General features: G+C 37.2%; 1 protein-coding gene across 1 annotated transcript in view; it reads right to left on the bottom strand.

Moving 5' to 3' along the window:
• The window catches only part of LOC121317892 (netrin receptor DCC-like), a 267,527-nt gene that overhangs the window by 134,661 nt on the left and 107,012 nt on the right, over positions 1 to 25,854 (bottom strand). Inside the window, exons 3-5 of the mRNA XM_041253988.1 lie at positions 10,284 to 10,571; positions 5,512 to 5,662; positions 4,850 to 4,986 (exon numbers count right to left, since the gene is read on the bottom strand). Coding sequence (XP_041109922.1) covers positions 4,850 to 4,986; positions 5,512 to 5,662; positions 10,284 to 10,571 — 576 coding nt within the window. The remainder of the gene's footprint in view (positions 1 to 4,849; positions 4,987 to 5,511; positions 5,663 to 10,283; positions 10,572 to 25,854) is intronic.

Here is a 25,854-nt window from a genome sequence, read left to right as displayed (position 1 = left end):
GTACACCCTTGGTCCCAGTGGATAATAGCGCTTTCTCTGTAATAACTAACACCATGTGTTGTCACTATTAGTATGCCTGGTGTCACGTCTGGAGACAATGCTTCTGTACATTTGGCTCCAGGTACTTTTCTTTTTTTTTTTTTTTTTGCTACAACGTAAAACAACAATCACCAAGTAACACGTCTTGAAGAGAATGCTTTACTGAACTAATGTGCCAATGTGTTCTACTTTCAAAGTGATGTGTGGTCTACAGATGGAATCCCTCCATGTGAGTTAACTCTACTGAACAGCTTCTCCCTGCTGCACCTGTTGGCCTAGTAAAATAAGTGATAACCAGGATTTTAAAATCCATTCTCTTACCTCTAAATAACATTATCAACACTACGATTGGACCCTCTCGTAGCTGGCCCTGCAGGAACAGAGGCAGTGTGTTCAAGTGATATGAGTGGAGACAAGAAGAAATGTAAGTTTTATTCACTGGATATTTATAATGCATCTCATTTCTAGCATGTAAAACATGGTAGTCTAGTTAACCTTTCACTAAAGACTGTTACTTTTTTTCTAAGACCACAGCTTTTAGAATACTGAGCCATACATACATACAGTCTATATTTTATTTTTACACATACTCCCTGTTCATAGTGCACTAAACATCCCCAAATTGGTATTAGACCTGACCACAGAAGATTCCCAATGCTGTAGAAAGGCTCTCGCTGCACTTGATGGGTTTTAAAAAGCTTTTGATAACTTCCACTGCTGCCACTTCTACCAGTTGTATCCCACACTCAAAAGCCAGATGCATACAAACTTTGAAATCTATTTAAACATGTTATGCAATATTACACTACTCTTTCGTTGTGAGGCAGTCATGGCACCCAGCTGCCCCATAATGCAGTTCCCCTAGCACTTGCATTATCATGCTGAAACATGAGGTGACAGCAGCAGACGAATGGCACGACAATGGGCCTCAGGATCTTGTCACGGTATCTCTGTGCATTCAAACTGACATAGATAAAATGCAATTGTGTTTGTTGTCTGTAGCTTATGCCTGCCCATACCATAATCCCACCACCACCATGGGGCACTATGTTCACAACGGTATCATCAGCAAACTGCTCGCCCACACAACACCATACGCGCTGTCTGCCATCTGCCCGGTAAAGATGAAACCGGGATTCATCTGTGAAGAGCACACTTCTCCAGCATGCCAGTGGCCATCGAAGGTGAGCATTTGCCCACTGAAGTCGGTTACAATGCCAAACTGCAGTCAGGTCAAGACCCTGGTGAGGATGACGAGCACGCAGATGAGCTTCCGAGACGGTTTCTGACAGTTTGTGCAGAAATTCTTCGGTTGTGCAAACCCACAGTTTCATCAGCTGTCCGGGTGGCTGGTCTCAGACGATCCCGCAGGTGAAGAAGCCAGATGTGGAGGTCCTGGGCTGAGGTGGTTACACGTGGTCTGCGGTTGTGAGGCTGGTTGGACATACTGCCAAATTCTCTAAAACAACGTTATGGTAGAGAAATGAATATTCAATTCTCTGGCAACAGCTCTGGTGGACATTCCTGCAGTCAGAATGCCAATTGCACGCTCCCTCAAAACTTGAGAAATCTGTGGCATTGTGCACAAGGTGCACCTGTGTAATGATCATGCTGTTTAATCAGCTTCTTGATATGCTACACCTGTCAGGTGGATGGATTGTCTTGGCAAAGGAGAAATGCTCACTAATAGGGATGTAAACAAATCTGTGCACAAAATTTGAGAGAAATAAGCTTTTTGTGCGTATGGAAAATTTCTGGGATCTTTTATTTCAGCTCATGAAACATGGGACCAACACTTTACATGTTGCGTTTATATTTTTGTTCAGTGTAATTGCATAAGCCCTTTCTTGCTTGGAAAACAATAACTGAAACGAGTGGCTTTTCCTTCTCTATTTCAACAAAAGATGATTTATAATAAGTCAATATGACACTAAAGAAGGTATAAAAAGAAACATTTTTCCACATTACCTAGTTGATATACCTTTAGTCTCTATAACGAAATAGCATCTTCACCCAAAAAGTACACAAGAAGACACTTGAATACCATAACAGACAAGGCCAATGTACATATTAACTGATAGAAGAACCCAACAGTATTTTGTTATCTGGACGAGCCCTAGTATGCTGGTGTAGGGGATAATGAATTGCTGTAGAAGAGCTCTCCTGCATGTCCAGTGCAAAATGCAAAATCCACAACAGACATATTAATACCTGTTTGTGTCTCTCTACTGGGAAACAACTAAATTTAATTTCAACAATATATTACTGGTTTAGATAGGAAGGTTTATGGTTTATATTAAAGTTACAGCCAGCTAACAGTATTCATTATCCAAAAACATAATCCAGCTGGCAATCCCACAATAGAATTATCGGTACATTTACCTTAAAACACAATCTCAATCACTATTTCAACAGCAGTTTTTGGTGCTATAAATCACAGAGTTGCCATTGACATGAAAGAATCATTCTATACTAAGCTGTCTCTTTAGCTAATTTATGGACCTGGGTTACAATAAAATAAAATACAATGCAATAGATATTTCCAGTGTATTACAAAGTGTGCAATGGAACACAAAATGTTATATCCCTGGGATCACAATCCTCACTCATAGTTTGAAAAATTATGAATCTCAGAACCCCAGACCATTTACTGTAGGCTATAGACATACATGGAACTTACAGTCAATCAGTGCCAACTACTAGAATGTTATGCAGCATGTTGAATGTGAAACACATTCTTATTCCAATAACTTGTCAATTGCAATGCAGGGCCCAGTTCCAACTTTGTTTTCTTTCTTATGTAACACAGATTACATTTATCCAGAGGAACATTAGTGACTTGATGCTATATTTTACAAAGAGATATTAGAAACTTAAAAATGCTGAAGGCTTAGTTTGATAAATCTCACAGCACACGGCTTGTTCCTGTGCAAATACAATTCATTTCCAGTGACAGCGCATTAAAAAAAAGGCCTATCACAGTTATCATGCAAAGATGAATGATTTGCCTTCAGGATTCTGGTAGCCTGATTCCAATGCAGCCAGCAACAGAATTTCTACTGAACCATATCAAATACAGGGAGGCAGGAAGACTTAAAACATTGTGAAGGGTGGCAGCTCTTTGACTGAAAAGACCTGAAATAGTTCTCGGAGCCTAATATAATCTGCCACCTATTTTCAGGGAATCACTTTTACAAAGACCCTGCCAATTAGCCCGGCAACAGAAAAAGTCTGGAAGAAAAAAATCATAAATCAAGAAATCTGCCAGCCTACAGCTTGGAGATCGTCGGTTTGAATCCAAGCAATGCCACTGCCGACCGTGGACGGGAGTTCCCAGGGGGTGGTGCACAATTGGCCAAGCGCTGCCCAGGAGGGATAAGGGTGAGGTCGATTGGAGAGTCCTTGGCTCACCACACACCAGCAACGCCTTTGGCTGGCCGGGCGCCTGCAGACCGGCCTGTACGCAATTTGGCACTGCGTGGTCTTCTGACCCTGTAAGTTCTGAATATGGCTGCACGGCTGGCTTACAGAGAGAAAAAAAACAAATGGCTGATGGCACTCATTACGGAGGACGCACGTTAGTTCGAGGGTTGCAGCAGTGAGCCAGGTCGAATAATAATTGAACATTCCAAAACTGGGAGAAAAATTGGAAAATGAATAAAAATAATTGTTTTAAAAAAAAAAAATGTAAGAAATCTTTTTTGAGGATGTGATTCAGTTCTACAAACAGATAAGTGTCTTCTAATAAAGATATATTTCTAGATCAAGGCTCCAAACAGAACAATAACAAATCTGTCAACATTTTACAAGTTAACAGCAAAGCCTTACTTATAGTATATACTGTATTTAATATTTATTACAATTTTAACAAAATCAAAATCCCACTGTGAAAATGTGGGTCCCTATAGGGAAATGGAGCACTGCAGCTGGTTAGGTCTGCTATTGATTCAGCAGATAACTCTGAACTGTCTTCAAGGACTTCAATATAAACAAAAGATGTTTAGTTTCCACGGGAGTAGTAAGACCTTCTCTGCATGCCAGCTCGCAAGTCAAAGAATATGGAAAGAACCGGGTAAAGCTTTAGTGAACAAGCATCCATCAGACTATTTTTAAAAGGAAACCCCAGTGCTGTAATCCAGATGAAAGTAGAATCACTTTTTGAATCATGTAGAATTCTGACAGCATGTAATCAAATAAACTACAAAATGATACAGTAAATGTCTACCGGAAGCCATACTAATAGTACAGTATTTCAAGTTAGATATCAAAATGTTACATTTTTGTCTGTTTTTAGTTAAGTATATGGAAAACTACAAAGCGGTATGTAATTCAATATGTTAACATAACATTATTCAGCAGATTTCATTTGACTTTATGAAGCAAAATTAGTTAATTATATAGGGTGATGCAAAAATGTGGCTATAACGATATTATTACAAAGTGCAGCATACTCATCCAGCTTAATATATATTAATAATGTTAATGGTGTAGCTGGGGGGTCGGGGGGTTGCAGTAAGTCTCAGATATCCTCTTACTAGATTGAAGCCTTATCGCATGCTGCTAGGGAGTGCATTATTCACCCTTTGGTGGGTCAGTCAATATGCAGAAAAGACAAACTACAAACCTTGTTCTGTTGGACGTGGCTTCCTTCGGATCATGTGCTAAACCTTTTAGGATCCATTGGCAATATTTTAAAAAACAGCAAGGGTGCTAATAAGTCTGGCCTGGTTTAACTTGCCCACCAATGTTGGATTGATCAGGGGAAGAACATTTTTTTCAGCCCACAGAAAAGGTGTTTTGGCAAACTTACCCATAACAGAGAGGTCAGACGAAGCACTAATATTCTCATTCTTGTTTGACGCTATGCAGGTGTAGGTTCCAGAATCATCATCTGTGACACTGCTAATGAGCAGGTTGCTACCTCCCAGCAAGGAATACTTTTTTGATCTAGAAAAAAAGAATGAACTTAGGTTCTACATGGCACAGGTGTGTGTGTGGTTTGGGTGTTGGGTTAAATACATAGTTTATTAATTCACTTTGAATGTAAGTTGTCAGGGATGAGGTGTTTGGAGTGGGTCTTTGTACTGTTTTGTAACGTTGCGGTGAAGGCTAATGCCCAGCCCACATGTAGTTATTCTTTTGTTTAAACATTTTTTTCTGGCCCTCATGCCCTGCTTGCTTTATGTATTTTTGTTAATAAACGTGCACACCAGCTCTTAAACTGCAACTTGCTGTCTTTCTGGGTCTCTTTCCTGCCGGTAACCAGCATGTGCCATGATGCTAGCCTGTCACAGGTTATTATAATAAAGCCTATATAACTGAGGTTGTTGTGAGAAAACACTCAGATCTGTGCTTTGATGATTTATAAAACAAGCAAAGCTATTATTTGTTCATTGTTCACCAATATTGTCTTCAGTAAGATAGTGTAATAGAGTGTTGGCAAAGACAGTTAACCACAGTCTAAACACATACCTTGTTTGGATGAGTTCATTTCCTCGCATCCACAGAAAGCTTGGAATTGGAAACCCAGAAGCAGAACATTCCAGGATCGCATATTTTCCTTCAGAAGCCACCACATTAAAAGGTTGCTGAAGGAAGGATATTTGTCTGTGAATGCCTGGCTCTGTAAAACAGAGAATGAACCAACATAGTACTTTGAAGGAGAGACAGAAATCACTTGATAGTCTTAAGAATTATTATTAATAATAATAATAATAATAATAATAATAATAATAATAATAATAATAATAAACTTATGGCTATAATCAGAAACTTAAGTATCCTAATGTGATAGTACAGTTTCATCTGAATATGTCTCCATAACTTTCTGTATGGACAATGGTTTGCTTTTAATTTGGAAGGATATTAAATAAATCCAAAGGGAATACTCTAGGCATTTGAGCATTTATACTATGCGAGTGAGAGGGTAACAAACCCAACATTCCACTCTAAACCAATCCAGACTGCTTTGTTAAGCTTTTGTTGGTAACAGATAGGATGGATATCATTTTGGATATGGTTAAAGTGTATGGTAATTTCACCAGTGGAATGGTCTGGGCACATCGATTGAGAACCACATCACATTTTGTTCAATAGGTTCCTCTGTGGTGAAACTGTGGTAGCAATCCAAAAACAATTTTGTAGTGCAAATGAAGCCTGGCTATTTGAACGCCGTAGCTAGCACATTGGTCACTGAACCTAAGGACTGAGTTTCAATCCTCAGTCACTACCTCTATGCAATGTTAAGGACACTGATTTATGTACCTTCCTAGTAGTTTATTTCAAAAGAGGCCTAATAGTGGTTTTGTGACATGGAATCTAGCCCAATAAACAGCAACAGGGATTATTTCACATAGGCCCTAGGACCAGGATTGAAATGACCTTCAATTACACTGAGCTAGTTTATCAAACCAGCAACCGAGAGGTGAAAAGGCTTTGTATCTTAATGCCAATCAACTAAGCCAGTCAGCCCCTCTCTCCCTCTTCACACATTAACAGTTTCATCTGAAAATACTCCCCGGAGGACTAAATACAGCTGGAGAGTGTTGTGATTGGAATATGTGCTTGGAATATTGAATAAGAACCAACTTTTGATTTGCTATAAACTTAAATGTAATTCAAAAGAAGAAAGCCTTTATATAACACTGCTTCTCAACAGCAGTTAAGAAGACCCGCCACTGTGTTCATAACTCATTTTTAAAGTGGGGGTGCTGAAAGCCATTCAACAAAATTGTAACTGCTGTATATGATGGAAGCCATGCAAAGACAGGGGGCCTGCTGCACCCCCAGCACTCCTAGTTCCTGTGCCCTTGACTCATGGTATATAATACATGCATGATTGCTATCTAAAAGGGTAATAACACTGTAGCAGTTGTGTTGGTTGAGTATAGTGTTTTCTACAAGCCACAATTTCTGTCATGGAAAATACTACTAAAATGCTATGAAATGGTAAAATGACAACCATCAACTTATGCAACAGTGAACTGGGAGAAAAAAATAAAATAAACATGTTTTAACCATTTTGTTTATCCCTTGTTTGTTATAAAAATAAAAATAAATAAATTAAAAAAAAAACTCTGTATTTGTGTTTTACAGTATATATATTAATAACTTATGATTTTCATCACTAAATATAGTATTAAATAATAATCACACAGTGACCCACTGAACATTAATGTAAAATAGTACTGTTGTATGTTTAAAGGTAATTTGATTTACTGTAAGAGCAGTGTGACTTTTTATGCTGTGCAATTAAACTCACAACCACTGTACCGTATGTCTGTTTCACACAGTTACAACACATATGTTTGACTATAAAACAAAGTAATGCTACACATATCCAGCATGGGACGTGGGTAATTGATAACTGAAGTTACAGGTCAACAAATACAGTACGTTGTGGTTTTAAACACCACAGTGATTTTAACGCTTTTCTGATGTGATCATTAGCCACTGTTTTTTTCCTTCTTTTTTCTTCTATAAAGCAAAAAGAAACCAAATGTTATATATATAGATACACACACACACACACAGTACCAGTCAAAAGTTTGCATACACTTGCTGGAAACTAGGTTTTTTTCATAATTGACAATGTTTTACGTCGTATACTTTTCTGTAAATACTTGAAAATGAAAACACATGTTACAATATACAAAACAAAACATAAGGAGTATCAAAGCAATGTTTAAGGAAATTGAAAATTGTCTCTAAATCTTGGATTCCTCAAAATAGCCACCCTTTGCCTTAATAACAGCCTCACAAACACAAGGCATTCGGTTAACAAGTTTCAGCAGGAAATCACCCGACATGCCTTCCCAGCTCTTCGGCAGCAATTCCCAGAGATGTAGGGCACTTGTGGGTAGCTTTGCTTTGACTCTTCTGTCCAGTTCGTCCCATACAAGTTCTATGGGATTGAGGTCTGGAGACTGGGCAGGCCAGGTCATTAGATTGAGCTGTCCTTCACTTTCCTTCTTCGCCAGATAGTTCTTGCACAACTTTGAGGTGTGTTTGGGGTCATTATCTTGCTGAAGAATGAAGGCCTGTCCAACTAGCCGGAATCCTGATGGAATGGCATGCCTCTGAAGTATGGTATGATAGCCATGCTGGTAAAGATCACCAACTCTGTCACCAGCAAAGCAACCCCATACCATGACACTGCCTCCTCCATGCTTGACCACACATGCAGAACTCATGCGCTTGCCCTCTCTGCGTCTTACAAATACTCAGCGATTGGACCCAAATACTTCAAATTTTGACTCATTGGTCCATAAGACCGACTTCCGCTCCTCAAACATCCAGTTTCTGTGTTTTTTGGCCCAGGCAAGTCTCTTCCTCTTATTCTGCACTCTTAACAATGGTTTCTTTGTAGCAATTCTTCCAGTTAGGCCAGCTTCACGCAATCTCCTCTGAACAGTTGATGTTGAAACAGCTGTACTTCTAGTAGCATTTAGCTGAGCTTGTACTTGAGGGGCTGTTAATCACCGGTTTCGCAGACTTGTGACTCGAATGAACTTGTTCTCTGATTCTGAGGTCACCCTTGGCCTGCCTGACCTTGTTCGCTCCTCATGAGTGCCAATTTCTTAAAAAATGTGATGGTTTTGGCCACAGAAGTTATAAGCACTTGCAAAGTTCTTGCGATTTGTCTTAAAGATTGACCTTCATTTCTTAAAGTAATTACAGACTTTATTTCTTTGCTTAACTGAGCGTATTTTGTCAATTTCTTCTCCCTTACATTCATGAATGACACACTAGTGCCTATGCTACCTATATTTATAGTAATCGTGGACCCTCACCTGTTAACAATAATCGGTGACAAAAGGTTAATTAGGTAACATGCTAATTAAATCAGAGAACATCTAACAAAGACAGCTTTATACTTAGGCCAGTATTCTATCACCATGTTATACACATTTCAGACTTTTAACTGACTTGGCCCAGAATGAAATACCCTTGCTTTGGGTGACCATTTCATTGAAATTGACAAGATTTACATTTTCATTTAAAAACTAAATTTTTGAATGCAATTCACTTATGATTATCAGATTATATATCACATAATGAAATATTAAGTGTTTATAGACAAGTTTATACATTTAAAAGCATAGATAATCATGAAAAATTTGGTTTCAAGCAGGTGTACTCAAACTTTTGACTGGTGCTGTGTGTATATATATATATATAGTAACACAGCAGAGAGGAGGTTAATATCCTCCCTGTCAAAAACATAATTGTTTAATTGTTTTATTAGTTAATTATGACCGGCACCTGGGTATTATTGTAAATTAAGAGCCAGGTGCAAGTATTTAAAGAGAGCAGCCAGTCCCTTCAGGGCTGCTGCTGTGTGGTGGGCACGGTTGATGGTGTACTGTGTAAAAAGGTACTGTGTAAAAGCCTTTTTGGTGTTCATCATTGTGTTTTTGTTTCAGCCGGTAAACAGCTTAGCTGTCCGGTTCTATTACAGTGGGTCCCTGACGAATGCTTAGTCAGTGTTTATTTTCTGTAATTGAAAGTGCACGTCAGCGCTGTTCCTTTCAATCCTGTGTTTTGGGTCGTGACCTGGAAGGGAAAAGAACCAGAGCGAGCCTGTGTGGTGAGTCTCCTGCTCACTATATATATATATATATATATATATATATATATATATACACACACACACACACACACACACACACACACACACACACACACACACACACACACACACACACACACACACACACACACACACACACACACACACACACACACACACACACACACACACACACACACACACACACACACAGTGGCTTGCAAAAGTATTCAGACCCCTGACCAATTCTCTCATATTACTGAATTACAAATGGTACATTGAAATTTCGTTCTGTTTGATATTTTATTTTTAAACACTGAAACTCAGAATCAATTATTGTAAGGTGACATTGGTTTTATGTTGGGAAATATTTTTAAGAAAAATAAAAAACTGAAATATCTTGCTAAATTACCATTTGTAATTCAGTAATATGAGAGAATTGGTCAGGGGTCTGAATACTTTTGCAAGCCACTAATATATATATATATATATATATATATATATATATATATATATATATATATATATATATATATATACTATACTACAAATGTTTACCAAGCGTCTCTTTACATACGGAAGGCACACATTTTAACAATTCATTTATAGTTTTCACTATTGACCACATTATCTTACCATGTGTTTTTTTCTTACACAGCAAGTACATCCTTACCTGGAAGCACTTTGAGCTCCGCATCGTTGCCGGTCCGGGAGCTGCCTGGGTTCTCGGCCAGGCAGCGGTAGGTTGCAGAGTCAGGAGGCTGCACTCTGCTGACCTGCAGTGCCCCGGAAGGCAGCACCACCACACGGCTGTCACTGTCAAGGTCCACTGGGAGATCCTCACGGTTCTTCTGCCAGTGTACCAAAGGCATGGGCTCTCCCGACGCCTCACACTTCAGAAGGGCAGTGTCTCCAACAAAGGATGAGACAGACTCTGTCTGAGTGACAAGCCTCAAAGGCCCTAAGGGACAGGAACAGAGAACACATTGAAAAGACCATGGAGGAAAATTCAGTCCACAAATACTGTACACGTAAAAAAATGTCATACAAGAATGATGAATCTACAGTATAACAAACAAAATACACAGACATTTTAGCTTTTATGAAATATCCCTGTAACATGTAACAGTGTGCTTTTGTGTTCACATACATTTTGAAATCATTATTTTCCAAGTAGGAGAAAATACAAGTTCGATTTTATTTTTTTAATTATCACAAGGGTGCCATTACTCATGAGCATGACTGAACATAGGCTTAAAAACAAACAAACAAACAAACAAACAACACAGCACTGCTGAGCAAAAATCCAGATCCCACAGGATTCACATCAGTCAATAAAGAAAGTAAATGCTATGCACCGAGAAGCAGACAAATCCACTGCAGTCCAATTCTTTGCTTCAGTTCCTGGAGTTTATAGTGTATGTTCATTTCTACTAAATGAAATGCCACACTTACAATTCTTACTTTTCATATGTTATTCTTACAAAAATAACTGCAAAAATTACTCCCTCACTCACCCTTGTGTAAGGTGAGTTACCCGTTGTCTACCATATTCAGGTATTATTGTTCCATCATATCCCAGGTGTAAATATAATCAATGTTTAGGGTCTTTGAATAGTTGTACTTTATAATTTATATAATGATCTATTTCATAGTATGTTACATTCCTGGATATTTTGTTGAATGCCATTTATGAATATTACAAGCTTGTTTTTACCTAAAGCAGTCAGTGGGCAGACGGTGAGCACAATTCCTCAGCACAACTTGTGTATCTTCTCTAATTAATATCACCAGCACAGCAGCTGGCTCTATTTTATCATTGGCTACATTTTCATCATCATTCAATTTGTTTTTGCAGGTGTGAGAACAAGCCAAGATGTTCTTCAGAGGATCATCATGAAATATTCAGAGCAATATCAAGAAAAAGAAAACAAAAACTGGGTGCGGGCCCTTCAGCGAATACTTAATCAGTCAGCAATAGACTGGCACTAATGGAAAAGTCTTATGTCTGCTTCCACCAAGAAGTATTAGTACTTATTTTACCCTAGTCTTCCCTTTTTCCCTTTTCAATTACTGATCAAACATCATTGCTGCCTATCAAAACCCTTCTTGTGAGCGGCGTTTCTTGAGGATTTGTAATTTACCATAAATCTATAGCAAAAGTTTCTAATGCATTTCCCAGCCTTTATTGAGCTTCACAGCCATGTACTCAGCTCCACAGTATGCAGTTGTAACTGGTAATAAACATTTTCTTCACTTTGATAAGTATGGTAGAGCAGCCATCTCCTCCATGTTGGTCCTGGCTGGTTTACATCATAGAATGAGGGCAGTGAAGCAGGTACTGAAGCTAATTCAGTGTAGGAACTGGATTTTAAAATAGTGCAAATCCATTTCCCGACCTCTTCTAAACTTGATGGTATTATCAATGGTCCCAAAGAAAGGCAATCAGGAAACTAAGCATCGTGTGTCTTGTGGATTTAGACCGGGACATGTTATAATGAAACGCTTTATTTAAATGTCTGGAAAACAAAGCAGAGAAAGATGTTTTTATCCACCTGTTTCTCTGCTCTCAATGGGACACCACTGCCAACAAGGCACAGTCACTTCCTTTTGCAGCTCGAACACTACCCTGATCCATATAACACTTCAGCTGACCTTAACTCCCCACGGCATCATACTGGCAGGCACGCAACGCTACATGGTTTCATTTTCCGGAACTGTCGTTTTTAAGCAACTAAAGGTCACTTTCAAAAGTTTAGAATGCAGAATCCACACCACTCTTATTATAATGTTCTTACTCATGAAATCAAAAGTGCAAAAAGCTTGTCTGAAACCATACTTTATACTTGACAGTGCCACAATCAACCACCATGACAATACGGGGCCACAGTGTGCCAGCGGTGCAAACTACTTTTCTTTAAAGTCTATTTAAAGTCAATTTAAAAGCTGAAAGCTGTTCCCCCAAGCAGTGGTAAAAGCTGGCTCCATTAGCCATATCTCCCTCCTGTGAAGTAACATAAAGGTATTCAAACATGGGGCTTAACACTGTCATAGTCTCTCCAGGCAATGTGTAGGTCAAACAGTGTATGTTTCGGAAAGTAAACTGAAAGTGTACAACCACATTGTAGGTAACTGAAAACCAAACAGAGCTAGCCTCTTTCAAAAAGCCACACACTTCTAATGTGGCACATTCTTACATTAGAAGAATGATATCCTAGTTATTATTATACATTCATGCAGTGAAGTACTTAATATTATAAGCAACCAATTCTACAAGCAGTGGTTTAAATTATTTATTTATTAAGTTATCAATAATAGGAAACAAATGTAAGAAATATGTCAAATGCTTGTGTTTAAAGAATAATACTTTGAAAAAACATATATTCCAGCCACACAAAAGTCATACAGCTATTGCAGTTCCTGGGAATGGGAAGTAAGAGCCCCCACCATACTGTTTAATTCTGCAGCACAAGTAGAAGCTTGTGGCTAGAACTCTGCACTGTAGTGAGGTTTAAGGCTTGATTGATTTTCATTGCCTGAACCCAACAAAATCAGTCTCTCTCTCTCTCTCTCTCTCTCTCTCTCTCTCTCTCTCTCTCTCTCTCTCTCTCTCTCTCTCTCTCTCTCTCTCTCTCCTTGGATCCTTTTTGTCATTATTTATTACAAAACAAAGCAAACCCTCACATCTTTTGAGATGCAAATTCTGTATGGAGTATAAATACAAATTATAGGTTGTTCAACTGAAAAGATCATTTGTGATAATAATCTGCTGGAATTGTAAACACCTTAGATCACCTGCATCCATTAGATGCAGACTTCAATCAATATAGTCCTGAGGGTTCCTTTGAGGAACATCTCTTTAGACAAAGTGATGCCAGCTTGTCTTCAAATATAGCACTCAACTTTTGGTGATGGTTTAAAGCCCCCATAGAGATTTTTTTTTTTTAATTTATTTTCTTATAGTACATTTTCACACTTTTTTCTTGCTCAATTCTCCTCTTCAGCTGCCCAAGCTCTACAGGCTGCAGGGTCTGTAGGTGGTTCAATCTATCAAGCCCTTCCCGCTTCACGCTGTATTGCTCAGTCGTCACATCACCACCCTTGTGCACGCTGCAGTGCTGGAGATGAGCATGGGTTTTCAGATTCCTTTGGCAACTAATTGATGACTGTCTGTGGCACAAAATGCAAAAAAAAAAACTTAACAGACAAAACAGAAGTCTTTAGAGAGGTAAAGTACTGTAAAGGCCAGGAATATATCTGGTAAAATGTGGTAGACTGAAATGTGGTTTATGGGGGAGCACTTTATTAAATTACCACCTCAGGTATTTTCCAGTTTAACCTGCAAAATATGTTTTTTTGTCACTATGAATGTCACATGGATGTTTTGCTGTCAATAGTTTTGTTTTTGAGAGTTTATTTTCACAAGAGGAAGCTAATTGTTCTTGCTGTAAGTCATAAGTTTACTTAATGAACTATGTGGGGTCAAGTGGGGTCCTATAATCTGTAAGACAGGAAGTGTATTGGGACTGAGTACATCGGTTGGAGCTGTAGCATTGTTGCAGGATAACAGGCTTCGACAGAATCAAAGAGAAAAGAAAGCTTGGCAAACAATACAGCAGCAAGAAGTAATATGATGTGTTCAGTTTTTTTTCTTTAAGGTATATGGGCTTTAGACAAGTCAAGCTGCCTTGTTTCCAATGCATGCTCATTAGTAGAGGCTCTGATTAAATGAATTCAATGTGAAATCAGAACTCAATCACCTGTTCTCTGTGGAGTTCTCTTCTGCAGTAATGACTCTTTTGGGGATGGAAATCAATACTATGACCATCCAATGATGAGAGCCTCTCAGGAAACTACAATGTTTTCTTTTTTAGCATTGAGCTTATAAGACTAGAGCTTACAACCGTATCAAAGAAATAACACACATACATATAAAAGTTCTCTGCAGAACACTTATCTATAGCCTTTGATATTTAGCTTGGGCTAGAAATCTGACGACCTGCCTTATTGCAATTCTCAAGAAGGAATATGAACAGCAATGTAATGAAAAGTAACCAACACCATCATAAATATGTATTTCTATGGATTGCCATCAAATATTATCATTTCCATTTAAATGTTTCAAAATTATAATACATTTATTACTTTGTCAGCGTGTATCAATGTTAAACTGTTAGTTAGAAAAAAGCAATATGCATTATTCAAGAACTGATACTATACTTTAAAGACTGAAGTATGAAATATTAAGATTAATTATGAGGAAATGCAGTACTTTATTTTATTAGGTAAAACTACCACGACACCAGCACAATTAGATACTGTACTCATATAATAGTACATTTTGCTCCACTGATCTAGGTAATACAGTCCTTTAGAGTAATATTCTTCAGTCATGAGAAGAATAACTTGTATGCCCTCTAATAAATGCATTGTAAGAGTATAGGATTTGATTCTCCACTCCTTAAATCATACCTAAGTGGAGGTGACACTGATCAAACCAGATATTATTGCTCGCCTAAAGGAAAATCCCCCAGGGTGCAATGCAAGGCTTGCCTTATAAAAAGAATGCATGTCCCTACAGCACAAAAACTCCCATAACAAATCTTAACCAAAAGGTTTCTAATTACCCTCAATAATAAAACATGGGGGCAAAAATGTGATAAAGAATCCAACAGACTGTGGTCACCCATGTTAACTAAAATCTTACATTTAGTGAAATACCAAAGTATTATTATGTACTGTAGCTGCTTTGGAAGTAAGAAGAACATCAAAGATAAATAAAGACCAATGCGTTTAAAGTTAAAACAGTGATGTTATAGGGGTGCCTTATAAAGAAAAGAAAATATGCAGAACCCATTGATTTTTTGGCTCACTCTTCCTGACTGACACACACTGAGTAAACATTTCCATAAAGCAGCAAACAGGACTACAATGTGCTCATGGGAGCACTAATGCTTTATGAATAGATCTGAAAATACAATGTTGGATAACAAAAATAATTAGCAGAATGTTTTGCTTTATGCTTGAGAGCAATTACCACCAGAAAAAAATGTACCAAATGGGTAGGAAAACAGAAAATTGCAACCTCTTTTATACAGCCTAAGAGGTAAGGGGCTATTATTTGCCAACTGATACAAAAACATGTTAATGACTGTGTTTCCAGTGTTTAAAGGCTTGTGGGTGCCCTATTAGGTTGTAACTGAATAGTGAAGAGTGTTCTATTGCAGCTGTGGTATGTAAATGTTTAATATTCTGTAACAGTCAACAAAATGCACTCTCCATTCCTATTCTCACTACTTTCATATGGATCTCTTGTAAATGGTATTGCTTGTGTACATTTCAGTTCTACTACCAACCACAAAACCAACAATATGTCTAGAGAGTATAGATGTAATTTAGCCAACACTAAATTAGTGTTCCCTTTTTATGTTATGGTCAAATGTAATGTACCTCAAATGTCTTTAAGGGGAAAAAAAAACACAATCAGCGACCAGCAGTTTTTGTTATTTTAGCTGATAATGTACACCACTATTCATGCTTGAATTTCTTCCAGCACAGAACTAAATGTTTGGTGAGACTCGCTTATTATACTAATGATGCAAGAACACTGTGTCAGTCATTCCCAGTGCTCAAAAGAACTGTGTTTTGTTTATTATTATTATTATTATTATTATTATTATTATTATTATTATTATTATTATTATTATTATTTGTTACATCTGAAAAGAACAATAGGATAACCGAGTTGTGTGCAGCACAACAGACTCGATGCTACATTAAATCCAGTGATGAATTGTGAGTAGAATATCATTTTAATGCTTTTTACAAAAAGCTCTGTTCTGAATATTTTGTTAAGTAACAAATTCAAGTTTGACTGGATTTTGCAACCGGAAATTCTATATATAGATATAGATATAGATATAGATATAGATAGATAGATAGATATAGATAGATAGATAGATAGATAGATAGATAGATAGATAGATAGATAGATAGATAGATATAGATATAAAACAATTTATGCTGTGCTGCATTTTGAAGCAGTGTATGCTTAAAATAAGAACTTAATGAATGCTGTTGTAAGGGTGCACCAATATGATTTTCTTGGCCGCTACTGATAGCCGATGGTCATCTTCCCATATCAGCCGATACCAATAATAATAGACAGCTCAGGTAAGCTATTGTAAACTACTAGAAAAAGGCATAGGGCCTATATTTAAACTGATTTATAATTATAGATGTTAAAAAATGAACAGCTATTGTTTACTTGAGGTATTTATGACACAAATGAACATTTATTGTTTACTTGTTGCATTTACTTCAGAAAATGAATACAAATAAAAATGTAGTATTATATTGTGTGTTTGACAGCGATGTATACATGTGTACTAGTTAAAACACTTCTGTACAAAAATATATATAATGTGATATTAACTTTTATAGCCACTTGCTGTCATACATTGCGTATTATAACTTCTACCTGTACTATGCAGTAGAAAAAAAAATGTAGCCTACGCAATGTCAACTACTAAGAGTGCCATAGTGCTTAAACTGTGGGTGCATCTGAGTTAAGAGCAAAGTAGTAGACGCTCCAGCTAGAGGCTCAGCCCAAGGCTCTGTCTGCACTTCTGTTACAGATATTTCTCACCCCTACAGCTGCACAACATGGTGGGATTTAAGCTCCACTTGGCTGATCCTTTGGTACAGTATGACACTGACTGGTTTATTCCCAGTCTGTTATACTTGTAATGAAATTATTATTATTATTATTGACTACAGTAAATGATTGCTGAGAAAAGTCACATACCCCTAGACTAGAATGCTTACTATGGAAAAGGCTTAATGACACAGTTAAGCCTCAGAAATGGTGCATTTCTACATCAGTGTACAGATAGAGGAGTATAGAGGATAAGGATTCAGGATATGCACACTCATGGAAACTGAAGACCATGATGTCCAGGTATGTGAGATTTAGGGTAACACTTTAGTTTAGAGATCCGATATAAGTGATTATAAACAATATATAAACATGTTATCACTTATGCTATTAACAATTATAGAATATGAACAGAAATAATAAGAGTATTATCACACACTTTTGTCATTGTTTTTTGCACTATTGTTTATAATTGCTTATGATGGATATAGTCTGTCTGTCTTTTCAGGTCTGTTTGTCTGTCTCACCAGTTGTATGGGGTTGCTTTGTTTTTGCAATACAGTTGTTATACACTTTTAACAACGTTTTTGCTATTGCTTATAACCACTTATAACAGATCCCTAAACTAAAGTGTTACCAGGTTTAGTTGCACTTCTAATACATTTGAAGTGAAAAACGTTGTTATACTCCAGTTGTGCAAATAGGAAAATTCAGCATTCTTATCATAAAGTCAAATAAAGTTGGTTGTCACAGTTCATAAAACCAGCACATATTTTAACACATCGTGACAGAAATGACTGACAGTAGCTACCATAGAAAATGAATAGTCTTTTTAGGTCAGGCGTGTTGGCAAAGATTTTCCACTGCAGTATCGTTAGTCCCTCACATTGAGCAATATATCCTCATAAAACATCAAATATCGAAACGAACATTATTTTAATAAATCAGCAAGTGCTTGTTGTTTTGATTTCTGGGAATAGCTAATACACCTATATATCAGTTATACATGAAATTAACCTCAACAACAGTAAACACACAGTATACAGGATTCCCTTTCCTTGTCACCCACAAACCCAAATTCTAAGGGCATGTGTCCCTCATCGCCAGTCCTTGAGAAGTGTGGGGTTACAGTGCAGGGTTACAGATAAAGTGTTTGCAAATAAAATTAGAAAAATGCTGATAACTAAGTAGCTTTCTCAGACCAGCCATACATCCAGGATTTCAGATTGGAAAGCTTGTTAATGGAGACTGAAAGGAATTTCTTAGCTGCGCCTCCATCCTCTAACACCGATGGCTTAATTAAATGAAGATTACTTTTAGCCCGCCGTGCTGATTTCCTTCATTAGAGCAATCATCTCTCCCCGGTAAGCTTTACAATGGATCTGCTATAAGAGATAGCACAAGCGTGTTGTAGGGTTCACACATATTTTGCTAAATGGAAACAGAAAAAAGATTGCAGTACAGTAAATCAGTTGTAACACTATGTAATTAATGCTTGGCTGTGCTTAGTGCTGAGCTGCGTTTTATTATTGAAAGCTCAGCTGAGTATAGCCCGGTGGCAGCAAGGGAGAATTAAATCCAGCCATTGTAATAAAATAGGGTTGTAAATTTACCGGGAGCACGGCAACAGACGATCACTGATACATCTCACTACAAACATACTGTAGTGGTTACCAAACAATGTTTGAATTCTGCATTGCTCAAACTAAGATATCAACGTAGATAAAGAAGCAGCAAAGGAAAAAAACATAGCATTACAATTGTAAAACGCAGTATACATTTTGAAAAAAATGTTTAAAGCAAAATTATATATAACACGTGGCCGTGTGGGTGTTGATCTCCTCACATCAAAGAACACAAAAAGCTGCACTGCCGGTATGTACAACAGCTAAATGCAAGGTGTTTCAAATGTTTTTCATATGGTGGGGACACCCACAAGTGTCATTTGTCTTGAACAACATGAATGTTTAATATATTGTGTACAATGCAATAACAAGGCAATTTACTGTAAGCTACAGTAACAACAATTACAGGTTACAAATAGAATGACGTATGGGTCAGAATATTAAAGCTAGCAAATGTCCCAGTTCCAGAAAGGCTATCAGGAAGCATTTGTGAAAATTTCTGGTCACAGTTTCAAGTTTTCAGCCTGGGTTCTGGCTGGGCTGATGGAGCTGTTTTCATTGCGGAGGAATATTGTTTTCGCTGTTCTGGACTGACTTGTCGTACCACATGCTTCTACTAGCATAAAAATATTGCAGTGGTTTAACACCAGCTGACTGGCACACTAGTTACCTAGGCTACAAGTGGAAAAAGCAGAGACAATTGCAATGTCTAAACACGTGTGTTTTGTGAAGCCCAAACAGCCAGTCATATATGAAGCCTCAATGTGCACAGATAAAGAGTAGAGCAGGAGCAGGAGACAACGGCACCGGAGCCTTTCTACAATTGGGGGGGGGGCAAGTTCTGTGTTGGGTAGCAACGGTTTTCAGGAATAAATTAATACATTATTTTGAGAATGCACTTTTATTTCGAACAAACATCTCACGTACTAAAACTGTAACGTGAATAACCAGATTACAAAATGAAGCAATCGTATAATGTTACATATATTAATTTTGCAAAATAATAAATAAAAAAAGAAGACAACACCTCAAACTTTACTAGAACGACACTGTAGGACGTTTTCCCCAGATAAGAGCTATCAACCAAAAATCTTTTCCAAACATCTTTATAAAATCAATCTGACATGAATCATTTCAAAGTGCACCAAATCTTAATCTGACATGCAAGAATCAGACTGCTTTTTGACAACCTATATTCATGACAGAGATATGCCTGCATTACTCCTTTTTCCAAACAATCAATATAGTTTCCAGCTTTGTTGCAACATAAAATGATTTTTATTTCGGAGGCAGTTACATCTTATTAAGATAAAGAGTGGACTTCACTGTGAGGTGGCATCCTGTGCATACAGACCGGAATGCTGATAGTGTGTGTTTATTGTCAATTCAGGGCCAAACTCAATATTTATTACACTAATAAATGATTAAAGACAATCTGCCAATTGTTAATTAACAACTAACAGGTTGCTGTGGGCCACGACCTACGCTGCTAAAACTAATACATTTTTTAAATGAATCTAAGGGTGGAACTATTCTGTCTCTGTTCATTCGCTTCTCTCTGCTTCACAACAACAACAAACACTCCCCCTGTCAAGGGGTCTTTACCCCAGTTCCATGGCCAATAAACAGCAGCTCCTGTGGTCAGTGCCTCTCACTTATAGGCTGTTCGACCGATGTGATACACAGTCCCTCCTACTCCAAGCGTTTCTGCACTTACCTCACATACTTTACATTAGTATCTTTTTATCTTTTTTTTTTTTTATTTGGGGTCCATGGGTCAAGTTCATCATAGCCGAAGGTTTGTTATAGTGAAGAGTGTTATAGCAAGGGGTGACTGTACTAGATAATGTTCAACATTTTCCTCACACTTCACATCACATTCAAGACACAGCCTTATAATATGTAGAACTGTCAGATAGTAATATGTTTTTCTTGTCTTTGGAGCAGCAACATGCCAGAAATCTCAAATTATTGTACTGCATATTAGAATTTTACACACCCACACAACCGTGGGCACAATTACAAGATATGTTTGGTTATTAAATGGAATGTCAAATTAAAGCTTTATTTCTAGGCTGTGCTCATTCTGTTAAAAAAAAAAAAAAAAAGGGGTTTGCAGACCCAGAGTCTCATGAAGAATATTGCAGATGAAAATGCTCTGTGTCTTGTAAGGGACTGTTTTGTTTTTGCTTGTTTGTTTTTACTTTTCATTATATACAGGAACTTCATATCTATTGTTACCTTTGTGTTGCTATCCCCACATCAAATAACAACTTTTTTGTTTTTTTTAGCTTTTGTTTTATTCAGAATTTGTTCAACAATTTGTGCATTTCACACTTGAACTGATTCTAACTAGCTCTCCTGCTAGGCCTAAGATTTTCTGATAGGCCAGGTTAGTTGTACACAAAATAATAAATTGTATTTTTTAAGGTCGTAAAACCATCTAAATGAGTGGTCTCAATAAATACAGGCAGACAGCAGGCATATGCAATATACAATAACTTCCTTTATTTCTTAATACTCATGATACTGTACCTGCTCTGCATGACGTATAATAGACTTGTTTTTGAGAAGCCTGGCTTTTCAGAATGACATTAGGGGCAAGATTTTCAAAAGTTTGTAAATGATAACTCCAGTGTTAATAAATCGGTATGTAGCATTGTTTTGGGTATTTTCAAGCGGTTATTGTGACTATTTCGTTTTTAAATAATCGTCCCAAAGTGATTTCTGAAATGATGTTAACTTGCAAAATAATGTTAATATCTTAACGAGCAGTGCTTCTTGTGACTATTAATTTTGTTTGTGTTGGGAATTTAAAAACAACTCTGTCTTGTCATAATTTATCAGGAGTTAATTTACACTTGAAAAAAAGGTTTTAATTAAAGAGTACATAACTCACCTTGAAACAGAAATGTAACAGACCGTTGATGGACAAGATACACAACAGAGAGAGAGAGAGAGAGAGAGAGAGAGAGAGAGAGAGAGAGAGAGAGAGAGAGAGAGTGTATGTACAGGACCAGGGTTAATTTCACACACTTGCAAAATATAAATAACTAAAAAGGCAGCTACAGGAGTTTGAATGCATTTGTACCGTGGGCTCCTTTTTCAAGTGCTGGAATGGGTTTTTTCTTTTGTAAAAACATTGTCATACTAACTTTTGTGCTTGATAACATTAATTTAAAAATTCAATTGATGCCTATGAAATATGTTTTTGTGACTACTTAGCTATCAACTTTTAAATATTGAGTACTTGAACTTTGATATGGGGGGGGGGGGGGGTCGGGGGGGGGGGGGGGGGGGTTTAGAAAGCCAAGCCAACTGAATGTGATTTTGCAACTTGTATTTGGTTGTACAGAGTAGTGGCAAAACAAGTAACTTATGGAAGGCTCTCGTTTCCTTTTGTATTGCACATTCAGCTTTTTTTGTGCATTAGAGGTGTTTCAAAAAAATATACTTTCACTCAGTACAGAGTTTACTACAATTTTAAACAATATTTGTGAAAACCACAACCACAGATAATGCTTCAGGATGCTACAAATACAGTTAGACTCTAAACAGTCCCAATCCTTCAATGTCGTTGTTACTGTACTAGATCACCAGTGAACCAGACCACTGTAATATGCTGCCTGGATCTGGTTACTCAGTTTTGCACTGCAGGCCAAAGTCAAGTGATGTTTTCCAGATAATAGCCCTTCCTACTATTATCAGGGTCAGTTCAGCAACAAAAGACTTAAAGTACAGTAGGGTGTTCTCTGTTTACTCTCGCAGTGGAAACATGCTTACATCAGGAACAAGCACAGGGCAGCTTTTGTAGCATAGGTCTTGTTAATAACCACATTAAACACTCACAACCACAAGTGAATACGCTATTGTGCACCTATCATCTGCACAATAATTGTGAGGATAAAGGATTTCTAACTGTCACACAATGTGTTGCTTAATAGTGCCAAGAGCGACCAATATTTCAAAGGTCCACAAATAGCCTAATTGGTTTAGTGGCCCATGAACTGCATGGTAATACAAGAGGTGTGGTCAGGAAACCTGTAATTGGGTTTAACTACTTCTCACTACTACTCTTTTACAACATTAAAAATGTGCTTCACAGATTGATTTTTTGAATAAAATCTTCCAGTACATGAATGCAAAAACATGGACCATGGGCCATTATAAAGGTAAGTAAAGTAATAGGTTTTACATGTGAACACAGATATATGTGTGACTTGTAAAACCCTGAAGGAGAAGGTGCTTGGGATTAGAAATACCCAGTGCAGTACTGGCGTGCATCTGCTTATATGTACTTAGTGGACTGTGCTATAACCTATAGTTCAGTTAGAAAACTCATGTGCTAGATTATTTATTAAAACATAAACTAGACCAGTGGTACTCAACTCTGACCTTTCAGATTTATTACAGTCCTGGTCTTTAGTCCAACCAGGTCCTAGATTAATTAATTGCCTCTTAGCAGCTTCATTTAACTACATTAGAACCTGCTTGGAGTAAAAACCTGGACTGGATTGGATCTCGAGGGCCAGAGTTGGGTACCACTGGACTAGACAACACTACTACATTACACACAGCAGTCCAGATAAGCTGCGTACCTGCCATTTATACGCATTACAAAATCCAAAATATGCACTAAATTGAATTTTAATGCAGAAAAATATGCATAGCAATTTTGCTGCACAGCTTGTCTGCCTGCCCTAAAACTTTCATTAACATACATCTCCCAGAATACAATGTATTCAGTTAGTAGGAAACTGTACACAAGCAAAACTAATCCAACAAACATTATCCTATTGTCTTTGCAGCCAATCATAGTAACAATAAGACACATTCAAAGCTATACAGGTTGAAATATAAACACCCCAGTCCAGCTACAAATCAAAATGGAACCATCATCAGAGGCAACCGCTAAAAAAAGGTGCCTATAATATTAAACAAACTGTTTTATAACTTAATAATGCATTTCCTTATATGATTGATCTCCATGGCTTTATGTGGAATTTTTAACATGTTCACTGAGTTTAAGAATGTAATGTTAAAATATAACTTCAGTGTCTGTGTTTATCTTCATTAAATAGGTTCTGTTTCTGTGCTTATCTTCAGAGTTGCATTGGCTGTGGTCAATAAAGTGAATAAGAACAGCTGTTGTCTCTGATTCTATTTTAATACTAAGTTTTTGTACAGTAGCTCAAAGTAGCATTGCAGTGAAATGGAAGGCTCTTTTTTAATGCCTACCCCATTACCACTAAAGACTGTACAGTATTTATTGAGATTACTCAGGACTTCAAGGTAACGTTGCATTCTATCCCCTGAAAATATTTACTCTCTCACTGTTAAAATTAGAGGGTAAGTTACTCCCAGACCCAAAACCTTATCCGGAGCGCTGATTATACATATTTTACAGCACAGGCCTTGCCTTTCCAGGTACCCTTGCCTTGAGTATTTGATTTGGTGTTGGACGCACCTAAAATATGCTTGATTTTAATGTTATTTGATCAAAGTTTAAAGTGAGTTCCTTGCCAGAACCACCACTTTGCTTAATTTCTAGTTTCAATCAGCCTCTTAGTCTGCTGTAGTACAGTACACTTTATGCCTTGGTATGAGGAATTGTGTTAATTAGAATATTCTGTACCTCATTACTTCGGCTTGTATATACAAAGAAGAAGTAATAGATAAATGCCATCCACTTCTGTAAGGTTACACCCCATTCAGCATCCAGAGGTGTTACAATCTGTTAGCCCTGGGTAAAGTACCTTTCTATCACACAAAATCCATTTCACAATCAAAGGGCCCTCATGATATTATTTCAAAGGGGAGCAGAAATACCCTTCAAAGCATCACTGTTTGACAGAAGCAAGTGCAGAAAGGCATCACAGACTTGCCAGACAAATGCTTCATTAAAATACAGCCACCTAGAATTTAATTCACAAGAGTAAAATGTACATGATTCAGCAAAATAGTAAATCATCCCTGCATTTATATTTATATTATTTCTAAATTAATCATGGTTTTAGCCTTAAAAGACCAATCAAATAGCCATTACCTGTCACATTTGGGTCTCTTGATAAAAATAATAGTAATAATGAAAAAATAAACACCGTACATATATCTTGATTTATATTTAATAGTATAGTAGAACCTGAGACTTACAAACTGACCGGCCTACCGAACACCCCAGTTTTAGCCAGAAGTATTCAATCACTCAACCATGCATGCAATGCAACCAGATAGGCACTCCTATAAGAAGCATGCTGGTCATGAAGAAAACAAAATTACTGTACAGTATCCAGAAAGGTGAGGTAGGTTTCAAAGCAAGTACGGGCAATTTTACTTGGAACATTTTAGTTAAATAAAGCGTTTTTTTTTTCAGGCCAAAGGTGGCTGAATGACTGAACAAACGTTTGTTTAAAAACAAGCACTATGTTAACCCAGGGTTTCCTGGATGCTTAAATCTGCATTTTTGCGACTTATGATTTCAATGGTTACTTAGATTTAACCTTTTATCCATTTATAGGACTGTTTTAGAACCATAACAATAGGAGTATTGCATTACTGTGCTGCACCCTTGTGTTATTCTTCAGATTGCGGGTGTAGATAGCAGGTGTACACATTTATAAAAAATACCATTGAAAACTCACTCAAAGTTAAAGACATTTCAGACTTACAAACAACCTCCAATACCAAGTGTTTGTAAATCTGAGGTTTTATTGTAAAATAAATCAATTAAAAAAATTCTAAAAGAAGAAAAAAAAAAGCATGTACTGTATTGGCAGATGGCTTTGAGATCCTATTATATTTTTTTCCCAACCATTGACATGTTATACAGATTTGTAGAATACCATTTTTACCATCAACATAAGTAATATCATGAAATGTTACATCATATGTTGTTACCTTTTTTTCTAAATTTAGCTTACAGTAAAGTAGCTCAAGTATTGGTAACTCCCATCAAAGCTTTA

The sequence above is a fragment of the Polyodon spathula genome, chromosome 1, assembly GCF_017654505.1.
Source record: "Polyodon spathula isolate WHYD16114869_AA chromosome 1, ASM1765450v1, whole genome shotgun sequence".
In the NCBI taxonomy this organism is placed as follows: Eukaryota; Metazoa; Chordata; class Actinopteri; order Acipenseriformes; family Polyodontidae; genus Polyodon; species Polyodon spathula.
This window is presented reverse-complemented; position numbering and strand designations above follow the sequence as displayed.